The sequence below is a fragment of the Papilio xuthus genome, unplaced genomic scaffold (genome assembly GCF_000836235.2).
Source record: "Papilio xuthus unplaced genomic scaffold, Pxut_1.1 DF828780.1, whole genome shotgun sequence".
In the NCBI taxonomy this organism is placed as follows: domain Eukaryota; kingdom Metazoa; phylum Arthropoda; class Insecta; order Lepidoptera; family Papilionidae; genus Papilio; species Papilio xuthus.
The window spans coordinates 2,904,515-2,924,601 of NW_013529869.1; the positions used below are offsets into that span (position 1 = coordinate 2,904,515).

The 20,087-nt window shown below is 37.0% G+C and overlaps 2 protein-coding genes across 3 annotated transcripts in view; one reads left to right on the forward strand and one right to left on the reverse strand.

Moving 5' to 3' along the window:
- Positions 1-764: 764 nt before the first annotated feature.
- LOC106128358 (zinc finger protein Xfin) lies at positions 765-11,255 on the forward strand. The gene is made up of 5 exons (XM_013326700.1): positions 765-1,093; positions 1,718-1,864; positions 1,955-2,035; positions 2,397-2,477; positions 4,979-11,255. Exons 1-5 carry the CDS (start codon positions 953-955, stop codon positions 9,317-9,319), a joined length of 4,791 nt encoding a protein of 1,596 aa, XP_013182154.1. The 5' UTR covers positions 765-952; the 3' UTR covers positions 9,320-11,255.
- A 170-nt stretch (positions 11,256-11,425) lies between these two features.
- The window catches only part of Tob (Transducer of ERBB2), a 31,429-nt gene continuing 22,767 nt past the window's right edge, over positions 11,426-20,087 (reverse strand). For both annotated transcript variants that reach the window (XM_013326945.1, XM_013326946.1), the window contains exons 2-4: positions 14,844-15,142; positions 13,994-14,085; positions 11,426-13,429 (exon numbers count right to left, since the gene is read on the reverse strand). In XM_013326945.1, coding sequence (XP_013182399.1) covers positions 13,091-13,429; positions 13,994-14,085; positions 14,844-15,132 — 720 coding nt within the window. In that variant the 5' untranslated portion in view covers positions 15,133-15,142 and the 3' untranslated portion in view covers positions 11,426-13,090. The remainder of the gene's footprint in view (positions 13,430-13,993; positions 14,086-14,843; positions 15,143-20,087) is intronic.

A 20,087-nucleotide genomic window follows, 5' to 3' on the forward strand; every position in this document is an offset into this window, starting at 1 on the left:
GAAGCAAAGTTAGCAATAACAATTAAACGTCAGTAACGTTGGAAGGTGGCAACCATTATTTTATATACTCTTTGGTGGCAACACTGAAAAACTTTTGTTGAGCTGAAGATTTTAAAATTATTCAAAATATTATGGAGGTCAAAGGAATATTATTTTAAATTATATTCTGCAACAAAAATAGATGCAGCAATTTTATATCTTTGAAAACATGGAGATTCTAAGATATTAAATTGCGATAAGTCGTTTCATTTCATATTTCCCGCTTCATGGAAACAGCTGCTAAGTTCACTCACGTTTGAATTTAGCGCTACCGTCACACAATTTAGACAGAGACAGAAAGATATTCCAGGGGTTCTAAACTATTTAAAGGAGAGCAAAAATTCTTTCTGCCATCAAATCATAGTAACATAAAACGCTTTCTGGTCCTTTTTGTCGGAGGAATACTTGCAATTGGTTATTATTGATATAAATCACGATCAAAAGGCTCTAGCTCGTATTTCTAAAAGTCTTACTTTATTTACTTTTTCCAATTCGATGAGTGTGTTTTAAGGAGTCAACTTTTATTTATCTTTTTTTTTACTAGACAATGTTGGACATCAATTTATTATAACCTTTCGCATATTTAATTTAGTAACCATTTCAACAAAATAGTACTGACCTTAAAACGAGCGTAACTTATTAAGTTGATGATACCTGACTTTTAAGTGCGCGTTTGTTTCGTTATGTTGGCACTCTTGCTACCGTTTTACGCGCACATGCGCAGAACGACAGGTGGTCGGCGACTCGACCCAGCTATTCCGACCGAACATCGACTTCTCATGCTCATCATCAGCCGCTTTCATACTCAAGCTAGAACGATGTGCAGTGTATTGTGTTGAAGTGTTCGTGGTGACATGGCGTCCGTTTATTAAGCGCTGTACAAGTTTATACTTAAAAAAATTGTTTATTTACAATGCGTGTGAATTATGATCGTGTTTGTAGACTGTGCTTGTCATCTCGAGGCGAATTACTGCCGATATTTCCTACCACCAGTTCGGATGACTCGGAACCTCCTGGCCTCGCCTCAAAAATCAGGGATTGCGTGTCTGTAGAGGTAAGTAATTTCTAAAATATGCGTTGGAATCGTGTTTTGAGTGAAAGTAGACCCTTGGTGTACGTGAGAACTCGTCATCCGTCCCTGTTCGAGCAACGCTGTGTCGAGGTGGAGATGTCGTAAGATCGTCCACCATTTTGTAATGTTCCACCGCTATCGCTCGGCTCGTGGCCGCGTCGCGTCGCATTCCGTTCAGCCGGCGAGGAATGGCGCGCATTATGAGGGTCGGGTTTGGCATTATTCCCGGGGGTCTGGCCGGGAGGGGGTCTGCGTGCCGCCAGATAGGCATGGCGTTGGATGTATTGATTTACCGGACGAGACCAGGCCAGTGCAGCTTATCCCTCGAACGGATCGAGCGTCGGTCGGTGTCTGCGTGAGTTCGCTATCGGCGTGCATGTGTGCGTGTGTGCCTATATCGCGGTAACCCTCGAGGGGCTCGCTGGTTGCCACTCGACTCGCTTCTACTTATTCGGTCGAGGAGCAGCCGTCGGCCGCGCGCTATACCTACGCCTACTTAGTTTCTCCTCGCGTCGTATCTACACACGAGGCGCGGTTCGACTCGCCCGTTCTGATGAAATGCGTCCGTCGACCTTCATACATTGATTGCGTATGATTATTTTTCAGATAAACGAAGATGACGACCTGCCAACTAATGTTTGCAGAAAATGCTGTGACAATGTCAATAACTGGCACATTTTTAAGGATATATGTGAAAGGTCACAAAACAAACTACATACACTCATTAAAAATGATGGCAGCCAACTAGAAGAGGTTGGTTCTCTCTTTGATTTTCCATTGCCATTTTCGTTTTACAACTGTCAACTTGATTGTTGTTTACATAAATTAATTATGTTTTCACAGGTGCAAATTAAAAGTGAACCTTTATCTGATGAGGCATATGATGATGGAGTGGTTATTGAAGGATCATACCCTGACCTTGAGGTATGTTTTGTGATAGTTATGTCATTTGTTTTAGAGTTCATTTGTTGTAAGTAAGTAAAATATTTTTAGCACTTTGCTTAGGGAAAATATTAATTACTAATCAAAAACAATCAATTTAAATATGATACTTAATGTTGGCTGTCTGTAAATAAGTGTCAAGGGCATTAAATATGCAGTGTTGTCAATGTAATTTAAATGAAGTTTTGTTATTATTTCTTGGAATTAAAGTTATTGCTGATACTTATATGTCTTAGTTTTTCAGAACAGATGTAATGTTATTTTTTAGTATAATATTTTTATACATATATTGCAATAATTTATGACACAGTATATTGACCAATATTATCATGATCCATTCCAGTGTGCGTCTACATCGAGCAAAGTGCAAGCAGAAGGCCCTCCTATCTTGGCTTCACTGGGTCTCACACCGAGGAGTGATAAGGTAAAGATTAAACATATTCATGCCTGCCTTATCATTAAACACTGAGAATTGTACCATTGTATAAAAATTGATATGTCTTTGTTTTCTTTTGATACTCTTTGTACTTCTTATAATTTTTGTATTAGTAATGTGAATCAGGAAACAAAATGGATGTGGGAATACCTTAATTGAATTAATTTTATTCACAGAATTATGTAGATCCACGGATGGACTGGCAAAGGGTACATGCAATATTGGATCTAGTTCAAAAAGATGATGTCATAGACTCTCTACAGTCTACCGAAGAATGTGATGTGTTACATCACTCTGATCATGACTCTGACTCTGAGACTGAATTGAGTTGTAACATAAATACAGAATACCTTGATTGTGAAAATGGTTACTTATGTAGAAATGAACAAATTATATCTAAAACTCCTTTACTGTCTAAAATAAATAATGACAATGTCAAAGGGAAGAAAGCCTTTAAACGAAAACGCAAAGTGGACAAAAGAAATTGTTTGCTGCCAAAAAATGCCTGGCAACTGTTTTTCACTGAAGAAATATTGGAGCTTATAGTTACAGCTACAAATGAAAAAATTGAAAAACACAAGGAAAATTATTCGGCATTCACAAACATGAGTGAAATAAAAACATTTATTGGTATTTTATACTTGCATGGAATACTGCGGCCTACAAATGAAAAATACAGTGACCTCTGGCTTAATGATTGTGGCATTGTGTGTGTTCAAAATGCAATGAAGTTTGAACGATTTAAATTTCTTCTTGAGAACTTGAGCTTTGATCAAGTCAATGTGAGAGATACAAGACATGACATAATGAAACCTATTCGTACAATTTTCGAGTTGTTTGCATTGAATTGTAGAGAAGTTTTTGATGTTAATGACATGGTTGTTATTGACGAAATACTCATTCCTGTTTTTGGACCTTGTCCTTTTAGATACAACATTAAAAAGAAACCACTAAAAGGTGGTATCAAAATGATACTAATGGTTGATCCTACAAATTTTTATGTCAGTAATATTGATGTGATCACTGACCCATATTCAAGTTCGGAAGATATTGTTAAGAAAGTTGCGCAACATTTGGCAGGCTCTGGTCGAACTATTATATTAGATTCTTGGTTCACATCCTTTACATTAATGGAAACATTGAGAAATGATTATCATTTATTCACTATATTGGCAGTTAATCCTTCTAATGTTGTGGTCCCACCATTTTTTCTCAACAACCACAGAAAAAGTGAAGATTTCATTACTGGTTATGTTGATGAAAATATTTCTTTAACTTCATATGTTAATACTAAACATAAATCAATAAATATATTAAGTAATGTACCGAGGTTTTATGAAAGAAACAAAGGTAAAGGAGATTCAGTTGTATCGACTTATAAAAAAAATCAGTCTGCGGTAGAAGTTTTAGATGTATTAATGCATTATTACACAACAATGCAAAACTCAAACAACTGGGCTCATTCCTTGTTTTTTATGTTATTAAACATAGCAGCGGTGAATGCTCAAGTTATATGGGTGTCTGAGAATTCCGGCAAAATAGTTAATAGGCGTTTGTTTATCAAGGAATTAGCTATTAGTCTATTGGAAACTAAAAGTTTTACTGTACCATTGGAAAATAAATTGAAGATTAAAAGATTTACAACAATGGAAGAGTTTGCAACACCGAAAGGCAGGATAAGATGTAAAATTTGTGTCGAGTCGACAAAAAAAGATCGAAGAACTCAACAGCGTTGTAATAATTGTGGATATTCTGTTTGCAAAGAGCATAGTGTGCTTATTTGTTCAATGTGTGGTACATAGAGAATATATTAGTTATTGTGATTTGGTTGTTGACCTATTTTTAAATAGGTTTGAGAGATTTATTTAAGTTCAACTTTGCACATGAAAAAGTTTTGTTAAATTTTTGGACAAAGACATTTCAATTTTTTTTAATATGCTGTAGATAATATAGGTCATTTTATACTAATATAAGATTTAATCGTTTTTTTTTAACAAGTAGGAAAAAGTTATGTAATCTTTTTTTTTCGCAACACTTCTTTTTTATTTTGTTTAATATATGTAGTTGTTGCTTCATGCTATTAAATTTTTTTTTTAGTAAAATTTAAAGCGATTAAAATTTATAAATATGAATTGTTTTAGTTGAAATTATAAGCTTGTTATTGTTAAATAAAATTTAGATTATAAATAAATTAATTTTAATATATTTTTGTTTTGATTCAAAGTTTCTATCATGGTTAACTTTGACAGTTGATTATTTGGATACTTTGTCCAATATCTCAAAATGCTATACATATTGTCAAGGGGTATCCTCTGTCCTGCAGTGGTTAAGCTTAAATATTACCATAATATGTTAAACTATGTGGGAAGTCAATGCAATTAGTGTGTTTATAGCTATAAGGATGAATCAAATTTGATTTTTTTATCGCAATACTTTGAAAAATTTATATTGGCTCCAAAATAATTTTTTTATAAATTTTGTTATTCTAGGGGATGGAGAGCGAAAATAACGATGAGGACGATGAAGATATGAACGAAGAAGAGATGCATGAGTCCGTTCAACAGTATCCCAGCATGCCAGCTATGCCTGAGGTCTCTATTACTGTGATGCGTCCCTCAGGAGAGACGTTGCACGCTCGGCAAGGGATCCAACAACTAGCTTCTAAAGAGTGCCTCGTGTGCGGCCGATCTTACAGATATTCACATAACGCCAGGCGACATGAACTTAATGCTCACAGTTTTGACAGATATACTAACAAAGTAACAGCCAAAAAATCACACAACACACACATGCAGCCAAAACTTAGACCCAATCCGTTCAATCCCAAAGCAAGGCTCATGCCTAATCCTATTAGTCATAAAATGCAGTTGATCCCTAAAGGGATTAATGCAAAAATCATACAGAATAAGGCTCTTGCCCCACCAAAACCGATACCGGTGAGAACACCAAAGGGAAACCAAAATAATTTGCCATACCCGCTTCGTATTAAGGCATTAAAAGACTTACAAATAAAGAAAAAGGAACCACAAATCCTAAAGACTCTCTTGACTACGAAACCCGAAATTTTGGTATCTGAACCGGAAATTCTTAATTCTGGTCCGGAAAGTCCTGAGACTTTGATATCTGAACCGGAAATAGCTTCGTTTCAGGTAGAGACTATACTTTCAGAACCGGACACTTTTATTCCTCAAGATGATGATGATGTCGATGGTGAAATGCATAATAATCATAGTCATAATTACGATACCGTTGACATGGATTCTGAAAATGAGATTGAGATAGCTCGTGAAAAAGAAAATGCTGGTGAAGATGAAGGAGACTGTGAAGGCGATGGTGATGGTGAAAGCGGTGGTGGTGATCATCTGGTTATAAATGAAGGGGAAGAAGGTAACGAAATGGATAATGATGATGAAAATAACATGGAAAGACATCAAAGCGACAATGAAAATGATCAAGCAGATGACAATGGCGACAGCCAGGATGGAGAAGTCGGCAACGAGAACGATGGCAGAGAAGATGAAGAGAATGGACATGAAACCAAAGAAGGCGAAGAAGGAAATGATGAACGAGACGATGATCAGATGGAGTATAATCAAGATGATGATGATGAGGAACTGCCTCCTATTGCACCCGTTGTCGAAATCAATGAAGATATGCAAACAAATTCATACAACAGTGAAGGAAATGATGAAGATCTGGACGAAACGGCCGACCCCAATGACACAGTAGAGGACGTCAAGGAACTCGATCCTGATAAACTTTACGTGACAAAGACTCAGAGAGATTTCATACTCAAATATCGCGATATAATTGAACAGATTAATACAAAAAGATGTCTTTGCTGCGATAGAGAACATCCACGCCGCAAAGCTGTCATACAACATTTGCAGAAAAATGGACACAAAGTCCCCAAACACACGTGTTACAACTGCGTTGTTACGTTTGGCCATATCGGCGCCCTGCTCAGTCACATGCGCTCCAATACTTGCACAGATCTATGGAAGATTATTTACAATGAAAATGGAATCACCGAAGATTTAGTTCTAGAGGATGAACCTAAAGATACCAAAGTAGCATATAAAGATATATTCAATGCTAGGTCTTATGCTTGCAAATTATGTCCAGCTAAATTCCAATTAAAACAATTTATAATGAAACACGTGCTGGATGTGCATGAAGATGGCCAGTCTCGCGTGCAACTCGTCTGTGTTCACTGCAATTCGAGATTCAAAGATAAGGCGTTGTGGAAGAGGCACATACGCAACGGAGAATGCACCGTTTATATTTCATGCGATTTGTGTTCCGAAAGATTTGGCAACATGCAACATTTCAACGACCACGCATTAGCCGTACACGCCGGGAACTTCGACCAATCTGATAATCAGAACAAATGCGTCGATGGACGACCGACCGATTGTCCCGTTTGCGGGAAGAAGAACAGTAGCTATCCAAATTTAGTTAAACATTTAAAGATTATTCACAACGAGGAGAAACCTCATTACTGCCAGCACTGCGATTCTAAATTTGAGCAAGCTGCTGATCTAAACAAGCACATCTATATGGAGCATTCTGATAGAACATTAGGCATGCAGAGCAACGAGCCCGACATGTCGCTAGTGAAGGAGGAAGCCGAGGAATACCACTACTCTTGCACAGAATGTAACGCCATATTCGAAACTGTCGACGCTTGGACGGATCATCAGGTGGCCGAACATAATCAAGTCGCTCACCACTGCGATCAATGCGACAAGAAATTCTTAAGACCGTCGGAACTCGCAGAGCACAAAAATACCCATTTGAGAGTTAAATTTTATCCTTGCAACATTTGCTCCAATTCTTACAGCACGCCCCAAAAGCTTTCGGAACACGTTCAGCAAAACCATCCTGGAGCCTCTGGGGCGTACGCGCCTGTGGACTATGACTTCTTTTGCGACATATGCATCAGGTCGTTTAAAAGTCGACAGGCCTACTCGAATCATATGCGCATACATGCCAAGGTCCCTACCACCAATAGAAAACCCGGCGAACCTAAAGGATTCGCTCCCCAAATTGTCGGCAAGCCAATTAGATCCTTCTCGATGGTACAACCTAATTATCTTTCTTTCAAACCAAATTGTAACGTTCCGAATGCGCCTTACTCCTGTGATATCTGTGGAAAAGGTTTCATGCACAAGAAAAATATTTGGAAGCACAAGAAAGTGCTACATGCGGATACAACGGACCGAAATGATAGCGAGGAAAATACTATGCAGGCATCCACCGAAGAAGACGAATACAATTTAGACGAAAATGGTGCCGTCCTTTCGACGCCGCAATTCAATAGCTTTAATTTTACTAATTTAGCAAACAACTTGCAACAACAGACCGTACAGACTCCACAGGAAGCCGCGCCTTATTCCTGCGAATTATGCTTCAAACGGTTTCCTCTCAGGACAAGTTTGTGGAAACACAAACGCGCCAAGCACGGAATCATCAACGCCAGCGCCAGCGGCAGCTCAGACTCACCAATAATGGCCGGAGAAGGCGGCAGATCAAGTTGCACTATTTGTAAAATCACTTTTTCAGACAAAAAATCTTACTATCGTCACAGAAAGAACGTTCACAAGTCTTCTTCGCAAATGTGCAAAATATGCGGAAAACCATTGAATTCCACATTAGAATTATATGAGCATCTCAAGGCTGCGCATGCCAGAGAGTTGCTTGGATATAATGCGAGTCAAGGTCCCACTAAACAAGAGGTTACCCAAGAATTGGAAGGGGAATATGACGGTGATCAGGATTCGGTCGACCCCAGTGCGGAATATCAAGCCCGCTATCCGTGTGACCAATGTGGCAAACAATTCGTCGGATTGCTCGCGTTGCAGAACCACCAATGCGTAAACCAAGTACAATCATCGCCCCAGACCTTCGACTGTGAAATATGTCACAAGAGTTACACCTCTATTTCTGCACTAAAGAGCCATCGTGGTTGGCATTTGCGTTCTCCGGATGGCAAAGCGGCCGCCAACAATTCGGGCCTGTGGATGCCTCAGCATAAAGTCACTAGCAAGGTCAGTAAACACGAGGTGGTCGATCCTTCGCAACTCGCACGCGTCTCCCACTCGACGCCGACACCCGCCAGCGTTGCCAAGAGGAGACTGCCACCGGAAGTCGAGGTCACAGTCGTAAATCCCAATAAGAAATTGCGTTCCGACGATTCTGTGGAATTAGAACAACAGAACAATTCGTCCACCGGCGCCGATGATAGGTACTGCAACATATGCGACAAAGAGTTTACCAAGCGAGCGGCCTACCAGCGGCACATGGACGAGGTACACCAGCCTAACTCCGTGTTCTGTCCCGTATGCGAGAAGAGTTTTACGCGCAAATCGACGTTGATCGTCCACATGAAGAAACACTACGGCGGCGAGGGTAGCTCCTCCGCCGCGGATCAGAACGAGGACGACAGCCTTGCGTGCGACGTTTGTGGGGCACAGTGCGATAACGAGAACGCTTTAAGAGCCCACCGCGCCATGCAACACGGTGATGATTCGGGAGAATCTGAAGATGAGGGCAGCACTGCTCCTCCCCCGGGTGAGTTTACATGCGGACAGTGCGGGGACGGCGTGGCGACGCCGCGAGACCTGATCGCGCATCGCACCATGCACGCCACGCCTACCAAGTTCTACTGCAACATCTGCAAGGTATACTTCGCGCGCGCAATCGACCTATCGTCACACACTCGCGCGCGGCACTCAGACAACGAGAAGGTGTTCTTCCCGTGTGCGATGTGTGACAGGTTCTACATGAACAAGAAGAGTTTGCAGCGGCACATTGAGATGGCTCACTGACCGTCTGCCGGCCAGCCATCTCCGGCTTCTACGGCGAAATAGCTCTAATTCCTATAGAGTCGACGTTAAAGTGAGTCAACTGATACCATAAATCTTTCCGTAGTTGTAAATAATTATAGGCTACGCGATCTTTGGATCTTATTTCGATGATACAGCAGTGTAACTGTCTTAAAGTCTTTCGAGTATCATGGCATTGTCATTCCTTGACTGTTATTTGGTTTTATTTCTTTAATGCATAGGAAGTTTATATTTCATTTATTATTTTAAGTCTTTGCTCATTTGTGTTATTTATTGCACTATTCTGTTCATTGTGATTTTTGGGAGTCTGTTGCAAATGTTATTTTGTAATGGTGATTACATACTCGCATTTGATGAGTCGGACGTACTTATCATGATATTTTGTATTTGTGTTGGGAAAAAAATATCCTCTGTATTTCTATATGCATGCGTTACTATTATTATTGGAACAATGGGCCAAAATTATAAAGTAGTCAAACCCAGTCATAAATTAGCGGTTTTATTTTTATATTTCTTGTATAAGTATCGTTTGTTTGTTTTGGGTAAAGTCATTGCGATTGGTGTCGATTTTTTTTTTATATTTTAAGTTTAGGAAATAAAAACACATTTTTAATGTAAATAGTTATCATGACGATAATTCGTTAGGATATTCATAATTTTTTTGACTAAAAATGGTCATTTAAGTTTCGTTACAATGTACTGATTATTTCATAGTAATTTCAACATGTATATTTTATACACATGGAACTAACCACTAATGGCATATCTCCTCGTCTATACTTATATGTCGTCGGGCCTACGAGTTATGAACTGTACATTTTAGACTATAAATCTATTAAAATATGTATTAAAATTTCCTAAGAAATTACGATATACTTTTGCACAGCCGACTTAAATCTAGTTTTATGGTAATATATAATAGTGCCAAAAATTTGCTTGATTCATTTCAAATGTAGGTTAATTTAGGTTAAACTTTTTAATATAAGAAACTGTAAATTATCGTATGTAAATGATAAACTATAAATGTAAAATGTTATTCAGAATAAAAAAAAGTTTCATAAATCCATTTCCATATTTTACAAAAAATAATCGATGTATAGCTAAATAATAAATGTTTAGCGTATCTTATTAATATTGAAAATAATACAATAAATTGTACGATTTTTACTATTTGAAGACATAAAGAGTATTTTATTATATTAAAATTAAATGATCTAATCAACATAACATTTAATAGTTTTTTGTCACCTAGACCAAATTTTCTTTTTGTATCATGCTTATGTCAAATGTATTCACATTCAAAATAAAAATAAGGCAATGAAATCTTTTTAATTTTATATCGTGAATCGCATTTGATTGAAAAAAATCTGCCAATTTATTGAAAAAAAAGTCTGCTTTGAATTAACTTAGGCGCAAATTATATAGGAACGGCGTTAAGTGAAGGCGCAGGTTCTTACCTCTTTAAAACATTTTCAATTTAATATGTAGATAGGCGACACTATGTGAATTGTACTCATGCCGGGTGCCACGTTTTTTTTTGTTCCACGCCTGCTTGCTGTGCCGTGTCTTTACTGTAAGCCGTTTTTGTATAATTCGCGTCTTCGTAGAATAGATCCCATGTGACTGATATATTGAATGTTTTTCAAACACTATTTAAAGAATTATTGTGATATGTTTTCGATTATCAATATGAAACTTGTAAATATTAAGTTTCTTTTAATTTATATTTTTAAGAAAACTATAATACAAATTAAATTATAAGAAGTGTCATGTTAAAGAATGTTGGTAAATGTTGCTGATGGTACTTGATTTGGAAATTCACATCTAGTGAATATTCAATAATAATTTTGTGGGCCATAGATGAGGTTTAATTTTGTCATCATTGTGGTTTGGTAAATAAAGTGACTTAATTAAATTATGCCTTTTATTTTCATTTTAAATTTAAAAAAAAAACCTACTCATACCCAACTAAAATAGGGAGTATGGAACTTCATTTGGATGACAATTTGTTTTGACGGATATGTATGTTTATGGGTATTGGAATTGGATATGTGTCAAAAGGATATTGTTTTCAATTAAAACACATTGTAGATTGCACAAAACATTTTAATATAAACTTAAAAAGTCGTACAACAATATGAAAAATTATTATTGACTAATTTATATTCGCGGGCATGGAGTACCGCATTCATTATATTATGCAAATATTATATTATCTTTAACACTTCCATCGAATATATCTTACAAAAGAAAGAAAATAAAAAGTTATCTTTATTAATAAAAAATCTCATTACGCTAAAGTTTATTCATCTTAGACTTACATTATAGATTTTATCTACAAAATACTGTAGCGTTTCGGTCAGGTTTTCAATCGAGCCCGCTGCACAATTACACATCCTTTTAATAAGAATAGGGTATCCATAAAGTATTAAAATCATACAACTAGACTTAAATCTAAATCATCAAAATATAAAAATAGTAAAAAAATAGATGCAAATTCCCTATACACCTTGTCATTGTTGCGCATCGGAACATAGTGTGTTGAGGGGGGAGGTGGCCGCGTCCGGTCACTGGCGCCGCGTGCCTGCTCTTGCTATTGCTTATAATATGTACATTGGCAGCGCAGCTCGCAGCGCACGAGTCACCGGACGCGGCGGAAGTGAACCCGCCCCTGCTTTGCGCACACCGATCATACCGCTACATACCTCGATTGAAACACTGAGCCCAAGTGCCGAGTCAAATATAAAAAAGATAAATAACACATAGTACTTTATTTTCCACGAATTCGCATGCACCCGTTATTATATGAATTGAGAAATATTTTTTTTTCTATCATTTTTCATATTCATGTCTTTTATAAGAAATTTACAATAAGTATACCGTACGGACTAAGGCCGGCCGCCGGGCGTGGCCGGCGATGTACACAAGGACTAATATCTTCTTAAAAAAATACTGTTAGATTGAAACGTAGCTATATTACGAGACCTATATTTATGTATATTATAATTATTACAAGGGTACGATCGTAAGAGTGATGATTAGAACTAGGTGAGATCTCCGAGCGCGCCGGCGCCGGCGGGCGGCCGGCAGATATGCAACGTGGCCGTGGCGTAACGCCGACTGTGTATGCCCTGCCCTGCCCACCCCACTGCTCCACTCCACTGCGACGCATGCCATGCCATACACATCATACATACTCTATATATTATGCTACAAGTATCAATTTCAATATTAAAAATACGTAATTTCTCTATTGGCATTTCGTTTCCACGTGAAAAATTAGACGTTTCGCGTACGAGTAGATATATACATATATGTAATTTATACATATTAAATATCAGTAGTTTCTTAGATCGGAGGACGTATGTATAGAGGCTCGCTTCGAAAGGTGCGTCGCGGCGAACGCGCGCGGCCACTCGGCCTCGCTCTCACACCCTACCAACATCGATATCGAACGAAGACGTCAAAAAACTCGACTCGGCTTACGTTTTAAATATTAAGAAAATAAATCGCCGGCGAGTCGCGCGGCCGATTATTGCTCCTATCGATAAATTTACACATCGACGTAACGAACGAGAATACAAAAAGTTATGGAAAATCGTACGGTTATCACAAGCGGCAGGCGGCCCCGCGGAAAATAAAAAAATAAATCGCAGCGCGCGCCTCTCTCGTACAAAAGTAAAGACTCTATGGGCGCGCGGGGCGGCCTGGGTGTTATGGGTCGCGGGGGTCGCGGTGGGCCAAGCGGCGGGCTCAGTTGGCCAGCAGCAAGTGCGCCGGCGCCTCCCGCCGCGCGAAGTATGCACCCGCGTCGGCGGCCGGCGACAGAGCGCGCGCCGCCAGCTGCTGCTGCACGGCACGCTGCTTTATGTAGTTGCTGAATTCAGTGGGCGACATGCGGTTGGCGCGTTTGCTGCTCGTCTTCAGCTTGGTGCTGCCGAACTTAGTCTGCGCGAAGGTAGCCGTGGTGAAGGTGAGCGGCTGCGCGCGGAATGGCGGCGCGGGCGAGAAGGCAGCGGGCGCGGGTGGCGACGGAGCCGCAGGCTCCACCGGCCGGAAGCATTGCGCCTCGGGGTTAAACGCGCGAGTAACCTAAAAACAGATTAAATGTATTATAATATATCATCATTAATATTTTTCATGGGTTTTACAAAATTATACGTGCATTACTAAGAAAAGTTCTACCGAAAAACATGAGTATAACGAGCCATTAAGGAAGATATGTTTGCGGTGGCTATTCTTTATCAATGCCATAAAATGTGCTATGTGTAATGAATGTTACAAATAATAAATCTCGTAGTTTTCGAGACAATGGCCATCAATACGCGAGTTATGTACGGAAAATCGATTCTGTACGCTGTCATAAATCTGATTACAACGTTGGCAGTTAACCCGGCGATCACGTTTGCGGTTCGTATTGATTGGCCGATTGTCACAGGCTTCACTTCACGCGGTGCAGTTTAATCACAACGCTTGATTTGGCTTTAAAATTAAAAATTGTTACCATGCGTTTTTCATTAATTAAAAAAGACATTGCAATTTTGTACTGGTTGAGTGATTGCGTATCCTCTACTTGGTTGTCGAGAGAATCTAAATTAAAATATATGAAGAGATAAGCGTCTATTGAAATATGATAATATTTTAGACAATAGTTACCTCTCTGTCGGTCCTTTCGTCGGCCGCTCTTTCGTCGCTGCTGAAGAGAACTTTTACAGCGCCTTTTTCACCGATGCGATAGGAAACTTCACCTGGAAGTAATATGACATAAAACATTATTATTTAACATGGGTACATATGTATTATTGTTTTAAAAAAACATATTATTAGGCTTAGCAGTCTAAAATTACTATGTTTTGAATATGCATAGATACTAAGTACTTGTCACAGGTTGACGCTTATCCATCTGACCTCGACTACTTAACGCCTTGTGCAATGCCAAGCGACAATAATACCGTAAGTTTTCACTGTTGAAGCAAATGTACAGAAGAATATTTCTGTCATTGTCTTTCCAAACAGAATGAAAGGGATGACAATATTTTTTGCTCATGTGATTCGGTAGTGAAAACCTAGTGGTTAACTGATGTAGTTTTGTCAGTATATCGTATTATGTCACGGACTACATTGCGTTTTTTCTATCCGTTAAAACTTTTGTTAAGCTACCGTTAGCCCGCATGCACGTTCATTCCCTTGATAAAATAAAATAAAAAACTTTATAATAAAAAACGTTTTTCAAACATGCACTGTTTTTGAAAAACAAAACTTTTTATCGTCCAGTTATATTTTAAATTTATCTTCATTTAGGCGCAGTTAGTCAGTGGACAATTTTTTCTACGACTAACATCACTTTAAACAATTAATGTGATTGGTAAGCAGTTGTTGTTGATCAGACTGTTACAAGAGTAAAATCAGACGTCGAAATAGTTCATCAACATGGATATAAATTGTGTAGTTAGTGGCTTAATAGTTTCCGTATTAAAAAAAAGAGAGATAAAAAGTGTATAATAACCTGGGTCAACCCAAACGGCGAGGTCCCGCGGCAGATGTTCAAGCACATCTCTTACGGGAACGCCAGACTCGCGCGCAGCTCGTTCAAGCACGGGGTCGAGAGGTCCGCCGGTCTTGAGGCAGCGGTATGCGGAACCACGGCACGGTCTATCAGGATACCAGTGGCCGCGGAACTTGTCTTTCAACGCTTTCTCCAGTTCCTCCCCGAAGATGTTGACGCGCCGACGTGGCAGCTTGTTGTACAGGTACGATATGACGAAGTTGAGCGCGACTTGTACTTCAATATGCATTTTGTTATTACTGTGGACAAAGAAATTTTACTATTAGAAACTTATTTTACTTCTAAGGTCATCCCTTATTGCATACAGGATGAGATTAAAGATATTTCCAATTCATTATTACTTGTTTATTGTTTTGCTTCTATGTCAAGTTAATAATATGTTAGCCGTATATTGTAGTAATAAGATAATGACATAGGTAATGCGTAAAATTATAAAGTTACGGCCTCTACGATTATTAAGCGTGACAGTGGCTGGTTATCTGAGCGTAACAATTGTTTAAATGAGAGGTTTCCGCAGCGGAAAATCATATTGCTTCCGTAAACATCGTAGTTAGCTAGTAGCTACCACTAGGGCATCATAAGTACGTATGATCTATTGTTATCGCGATGATTTGCTGACAACTATTATTCATATTAATTTAATACTAATAATAAATTATGTAATCTTGAAATTCACGTATCGTACTTTTCTACCATATTAATTACAGTTACAAATATTTGGGATCTATTTTTATTTCCTCGAATACAAAAATAACCTTAATTAAATCTAAATCTATCAACTTAACATCTGTTTTTCTTTATTTCGATCAATCGTTTCTATTTTAGAGTGAATTTTTTTATCCGCGTATATTTTGATATTCGGTCATCGCTCCCGACCTCACACTGCCCATGAAACGTCCACTAATATCGTTTCACGTACAAAATTAGCCGACCTTCTGCGAGCGACTGCTCTGAGTGGGTGAATATTGTCCAACGAGATTTACAAGTACGCTTCCGTGCAAAATAAACTATGTTATAATTTTAACTAATCTAGGTCGTTTGAATTCAATTATATAAATAGAATTAAAGTCATTAACAATGAAAGATAAGTTATTTACGCTTTAAAACTGATTTGTAGTTAGAAGAATTTTTTATGTATAATTGAATTAATTTCTTCTTTACATTGTAAAGTAAATTTTGTTGTCGTAAGTTATTTTTTCAACAATTATGTTTAAACTAACATGATTTTAAAAATTCTAATTTTTTAACGTTATATAGAGTAAGTATCGAGTTATAATGACAATGACATAAAAACAAAAAAAAAAAGATCTTTTTAGAAAAATAAAATCGTGCAAAGTCTGATTTATAAATGGCCTGTTATCAAACAATTTTGATTGATTACTTTTATATAAAACTGACCTACGAATTAAATGATCTTAACACTACCGATGAAACAAAGACCTTGGAGTATAAATAACGTGAGTGATTGTACAGTTCATATTTTAATTGTACAATATTTTTTTAGGAGGAAAGTTTCCGGTCACGTTGTGCAGTCGGTGTGGTACGACTGGCTATTTGTGGGCTCGGGTCACGTGCGCCGGCCCTGACACTCGCACAACTGTTATTATGCAAACTATATTTAAGTAGTGTCTTGGGAATTTTAACTATTCTTATTCGATTCGATTTAATAAAATAAATTAAAATCTTTAAAATGTAAAAAATTATTCGTTTTAATAACGCCAGATTAAAAAAAAATGCCCTTGAATATTACTTTAGTAAAGAATAGAAATAATTAAATTTATATTCCCCTTAGTTTTTACGTTGTTATTCTGTTTATTAATTCTGTATTTAAGAATTTATTTAGAATTGATCAGACTTCTGAATTAATATTGTTTTGGATAACAAAGATTAATTGAATCCTTCGACATTTTATCGCTATTCTGATACAGATTAAGCAAGATAGTTATTCTTTCATTTCGTTTATATGCAAATAAATTCCAGAATATGTTTTCCAATTTTCCAACGAGAAAAGAATAGCTTCTGTATCTAAACATCGTTTTTTTCTTATATCTTTTCTTATTATATACAAAATATTTATCTTTAATAATTTTTCTACTAAGAACATCTACATTTATATGTCTTTTACCGAAAAGATCTGAGACTCCGTAGACACTCCAAGTCGCATAAGGCTTAAGCGGATTTGTACATCTCAAGTTCTTTGCGACAAGTATTTAAACCTACTTCCAGAGACGGATTATGTCTTTGCCAATTTTGACGTATTTACTTATATGTTGGGATTAATGTAAAATAATATTAGAAGATTAGTTTTGATGTTGCAATTAGATTTCTTATTAAGTTTAAAAAGCTGGCTAAGATTAAAACGCTGGTTTACAAATTTCTACTTTCAGTCTATGGAAAGGAAAAAATGTAAGAATTTGTGATACATTTATGCAAGTGAATATGTAAGTACCAACATATAGATGTATGTATGTAGATTCCTATGTCAGCAGTGTTTGTAAGTATTCATGTACAACCAGCTAATCTTCCATCATTGCCATCCTTTAGCCGATAAAAACATATGAGCAAATATTGAGTAAAGCATCGAACAAGCTATGATATTTAAAAACGTATGTAATACTCTCACACGAAGGTAGAAAGACAGATACCAGCTGCTAATATTTAAATGTTCACTGTAAAAACAGCTTTATCGGCGATGTGTTTAAACAATGCCGGTAATCTACCTCACTGTGCTGTCCTCGTGTGAAACTCACTAAAGTTCATTGAACTATGTTATCAAGTGAACTTCCTTAATATAAGAAATTGAAACAGAGTAGTTGTGGATGGATATTGTGCATTTCAGTCGGGTGCTGTACATTGTCGATGCTTCTTATTTCCAAGACGTCTTGACTCCGTGAGTTATTTTTCTTCTACGTGACTGCGGTGCTCATGAGATGTGAGGACGATCTGTTATCTGTTATAAGAGATTGAAAGAAATACGGTCGCGTTTTAACGACAAAATAACTTTGACTGGAAATATATTTTAGTTAGGAGTTAGATTTAGTTGAAAGATTTTCAGATTAAATATTTTTTATATAGTATATGTTGACGAACAAATAAGCGGTTATTTAGATTCGCCAAAATAGCGAAATAACTGCTGACGATCCGCATCCGCATTTTCAGATGTTATTGCAGACTCTACCACTATTAAATTGAAATATCGCAATGTTTGTCAGTTTGTCACAATATTGAAAAAGGAACTAATCTACTAGTTTAACGACTATTTAATAAGTTTAAAACTAATAATTTCTTGGATTACTTCTATCGATCATTGTCATCAAACATCGATTAGAAATAATTTTTAATTATTTTTTATAATGGTAAAAAATAATTAAAAATTATTCACACTCGCTTTATACAAATCATCTCACTGAATTACAATTATTTTTTACCAGAGTTATTAATTTCAATATTGTATTGACGTCATCGTTGGGTTAACCGGACATCAATGGGCGTTTATTAATCACATCATCGAAAACGTTATAAATTAAATTATCTGCCAGATTGTATAGTTATTTATTTTGATTGCAACAATAAATCAACACAGACATTTTATTAATTTCAATAACTTTTATTTTGATAGGTGTGAATAATTCAGATTCTATTTCCAGACGTAAAGGAAATTAAACACTTTTCAATGATATTTTCTAGCTTCCTGAGATGTTGAATAGCATTCTGGAAAATGTTTTCTTTCTGTGCATCCTCTCATCCGTCAATTAAAGTTAGGCAACGCATATGCAATTGCGTATGTCTATGCATATGCGTATGGCATATCACTTCGCTATTTCAGTGATTTCAGGTGGTCGCTCGCTCGTTTGCTACCTTATGATATAAAAAAAATCTTTTCTATATGTTTGCGTTTTTTTATTTACTCATACTTAATGTAGAAATGTAATCATGAGACATACTGTTTTATTTTAATGGTGGCCTTAACATTTTTAACTAATCTATAAATATTTAATGATTCACATATTTCTTTTTTAAATGCCTCAAATATTTTTAATACTTAGGTGAAAAGTTAATTAGTGAAGAACTGACGAAGTAGTGTTGAGTGAGTTATGGAAAGTGAAGAATATTTTGGCAATTTTCCAAATGTATAGACTATTATAGCCCGTCGGCGTTACTTCCTAAATCTTTGGCTGTCATAATTCATACGATAGATAACAATTCTATTTTTTTATCATAAGGTGGCAAACGAGCGAGCGGCCACCTGAAATCGCTGAAATAGCGAAGTGACCGTTGCCCATAGACATACGCAATTGCATATGCGTTGCCTACCTTTAATCGACGGAGGAGAGGATGCACAGAAAGAAAATACTTTCCCCTTCAATGCATCCTCTCATCCGGAAAGTTCACTTCCATTTCCCATCCTTTCCTTAAGAGAAATAGGGTAGGAAAGGAAAGAGGACTAAATTAGGCCTCCGGGACGCACAATCATCAGACGAAACGCGGAATTGCTTCCACTTCACGTCTGTTAGTTTAACATAGTAATCCTAGAATTTACCTATATTTCCTAGTAGTGTAGGCGAATCTACAGGAAAAGAATTATGAGGTACGTTGCAGTTATACTGATTTTAGATATCAATAAGTTCCAATTAAGTCGAATTGTTTAAACCTCCTTCAATCTTTTTTAATAAAATTGTAAAGATAATATAAACAAAAGACAAACAAGAATAAAATTAAATAAAAAGACACAGAGAATGAATAAAGTTGAATGGATATTTATAAATAAAATCACACATTTTGTTGCGCCCAACATAAAAACAAACTGTCGGAAAGACAACCCTTTCTCTTGAAATTACGCTATCTGTCGTATAAGAAGGCTTTAGATAAGAAACGAGGCAAATGTTTTTCTACTGTAATAAATGAAAAGGACTTTGGGAGCTCTTTGAAGGGTTGGGAACAAGTTTGAAGAGATAAGTTACTTTGATACAGGGTGGTGCTACGATAAATTCACTGGAAACTGGGAATGATTGGAAGTTATTAACTTTATGAAACCTTATGCGGGCTGTAGGTAGCGAAACTTCATAACTCACTACAGATGAATTTTCAGTAACTTAGCAAAGAAAATAACCTAAGTTATTTCTAAGTAATATTATCTAAGTACGAAAAGTATATATTTTTTAAATTTAAATATATAACACTATC

Bases quoted from the DNA above. Each gene is read 5' to 3' on its own strand.
- LOC106128358 (XM_013326700.1), top strand. From the start codon at position 953: ATGCGTGTGAATTATGATCGTGTTTGTAGACTGTGCTTGTCATCTCGA. The intron at 1,865-1,954 runs GTTGGTTCTCTC...ATGTTTTCACAG, and splicing joins ATGGCAGCCAACTAGAAGAG to GTGCAAATTAAAAGTGAACC. The intron at 2,478-4,978 runs GTAAAGATTAAA...TTGTTATTCTAG, and splicing joins TCACACCGAGGAGTGATAAG to GGGATGGAGAGCGAAAATAA.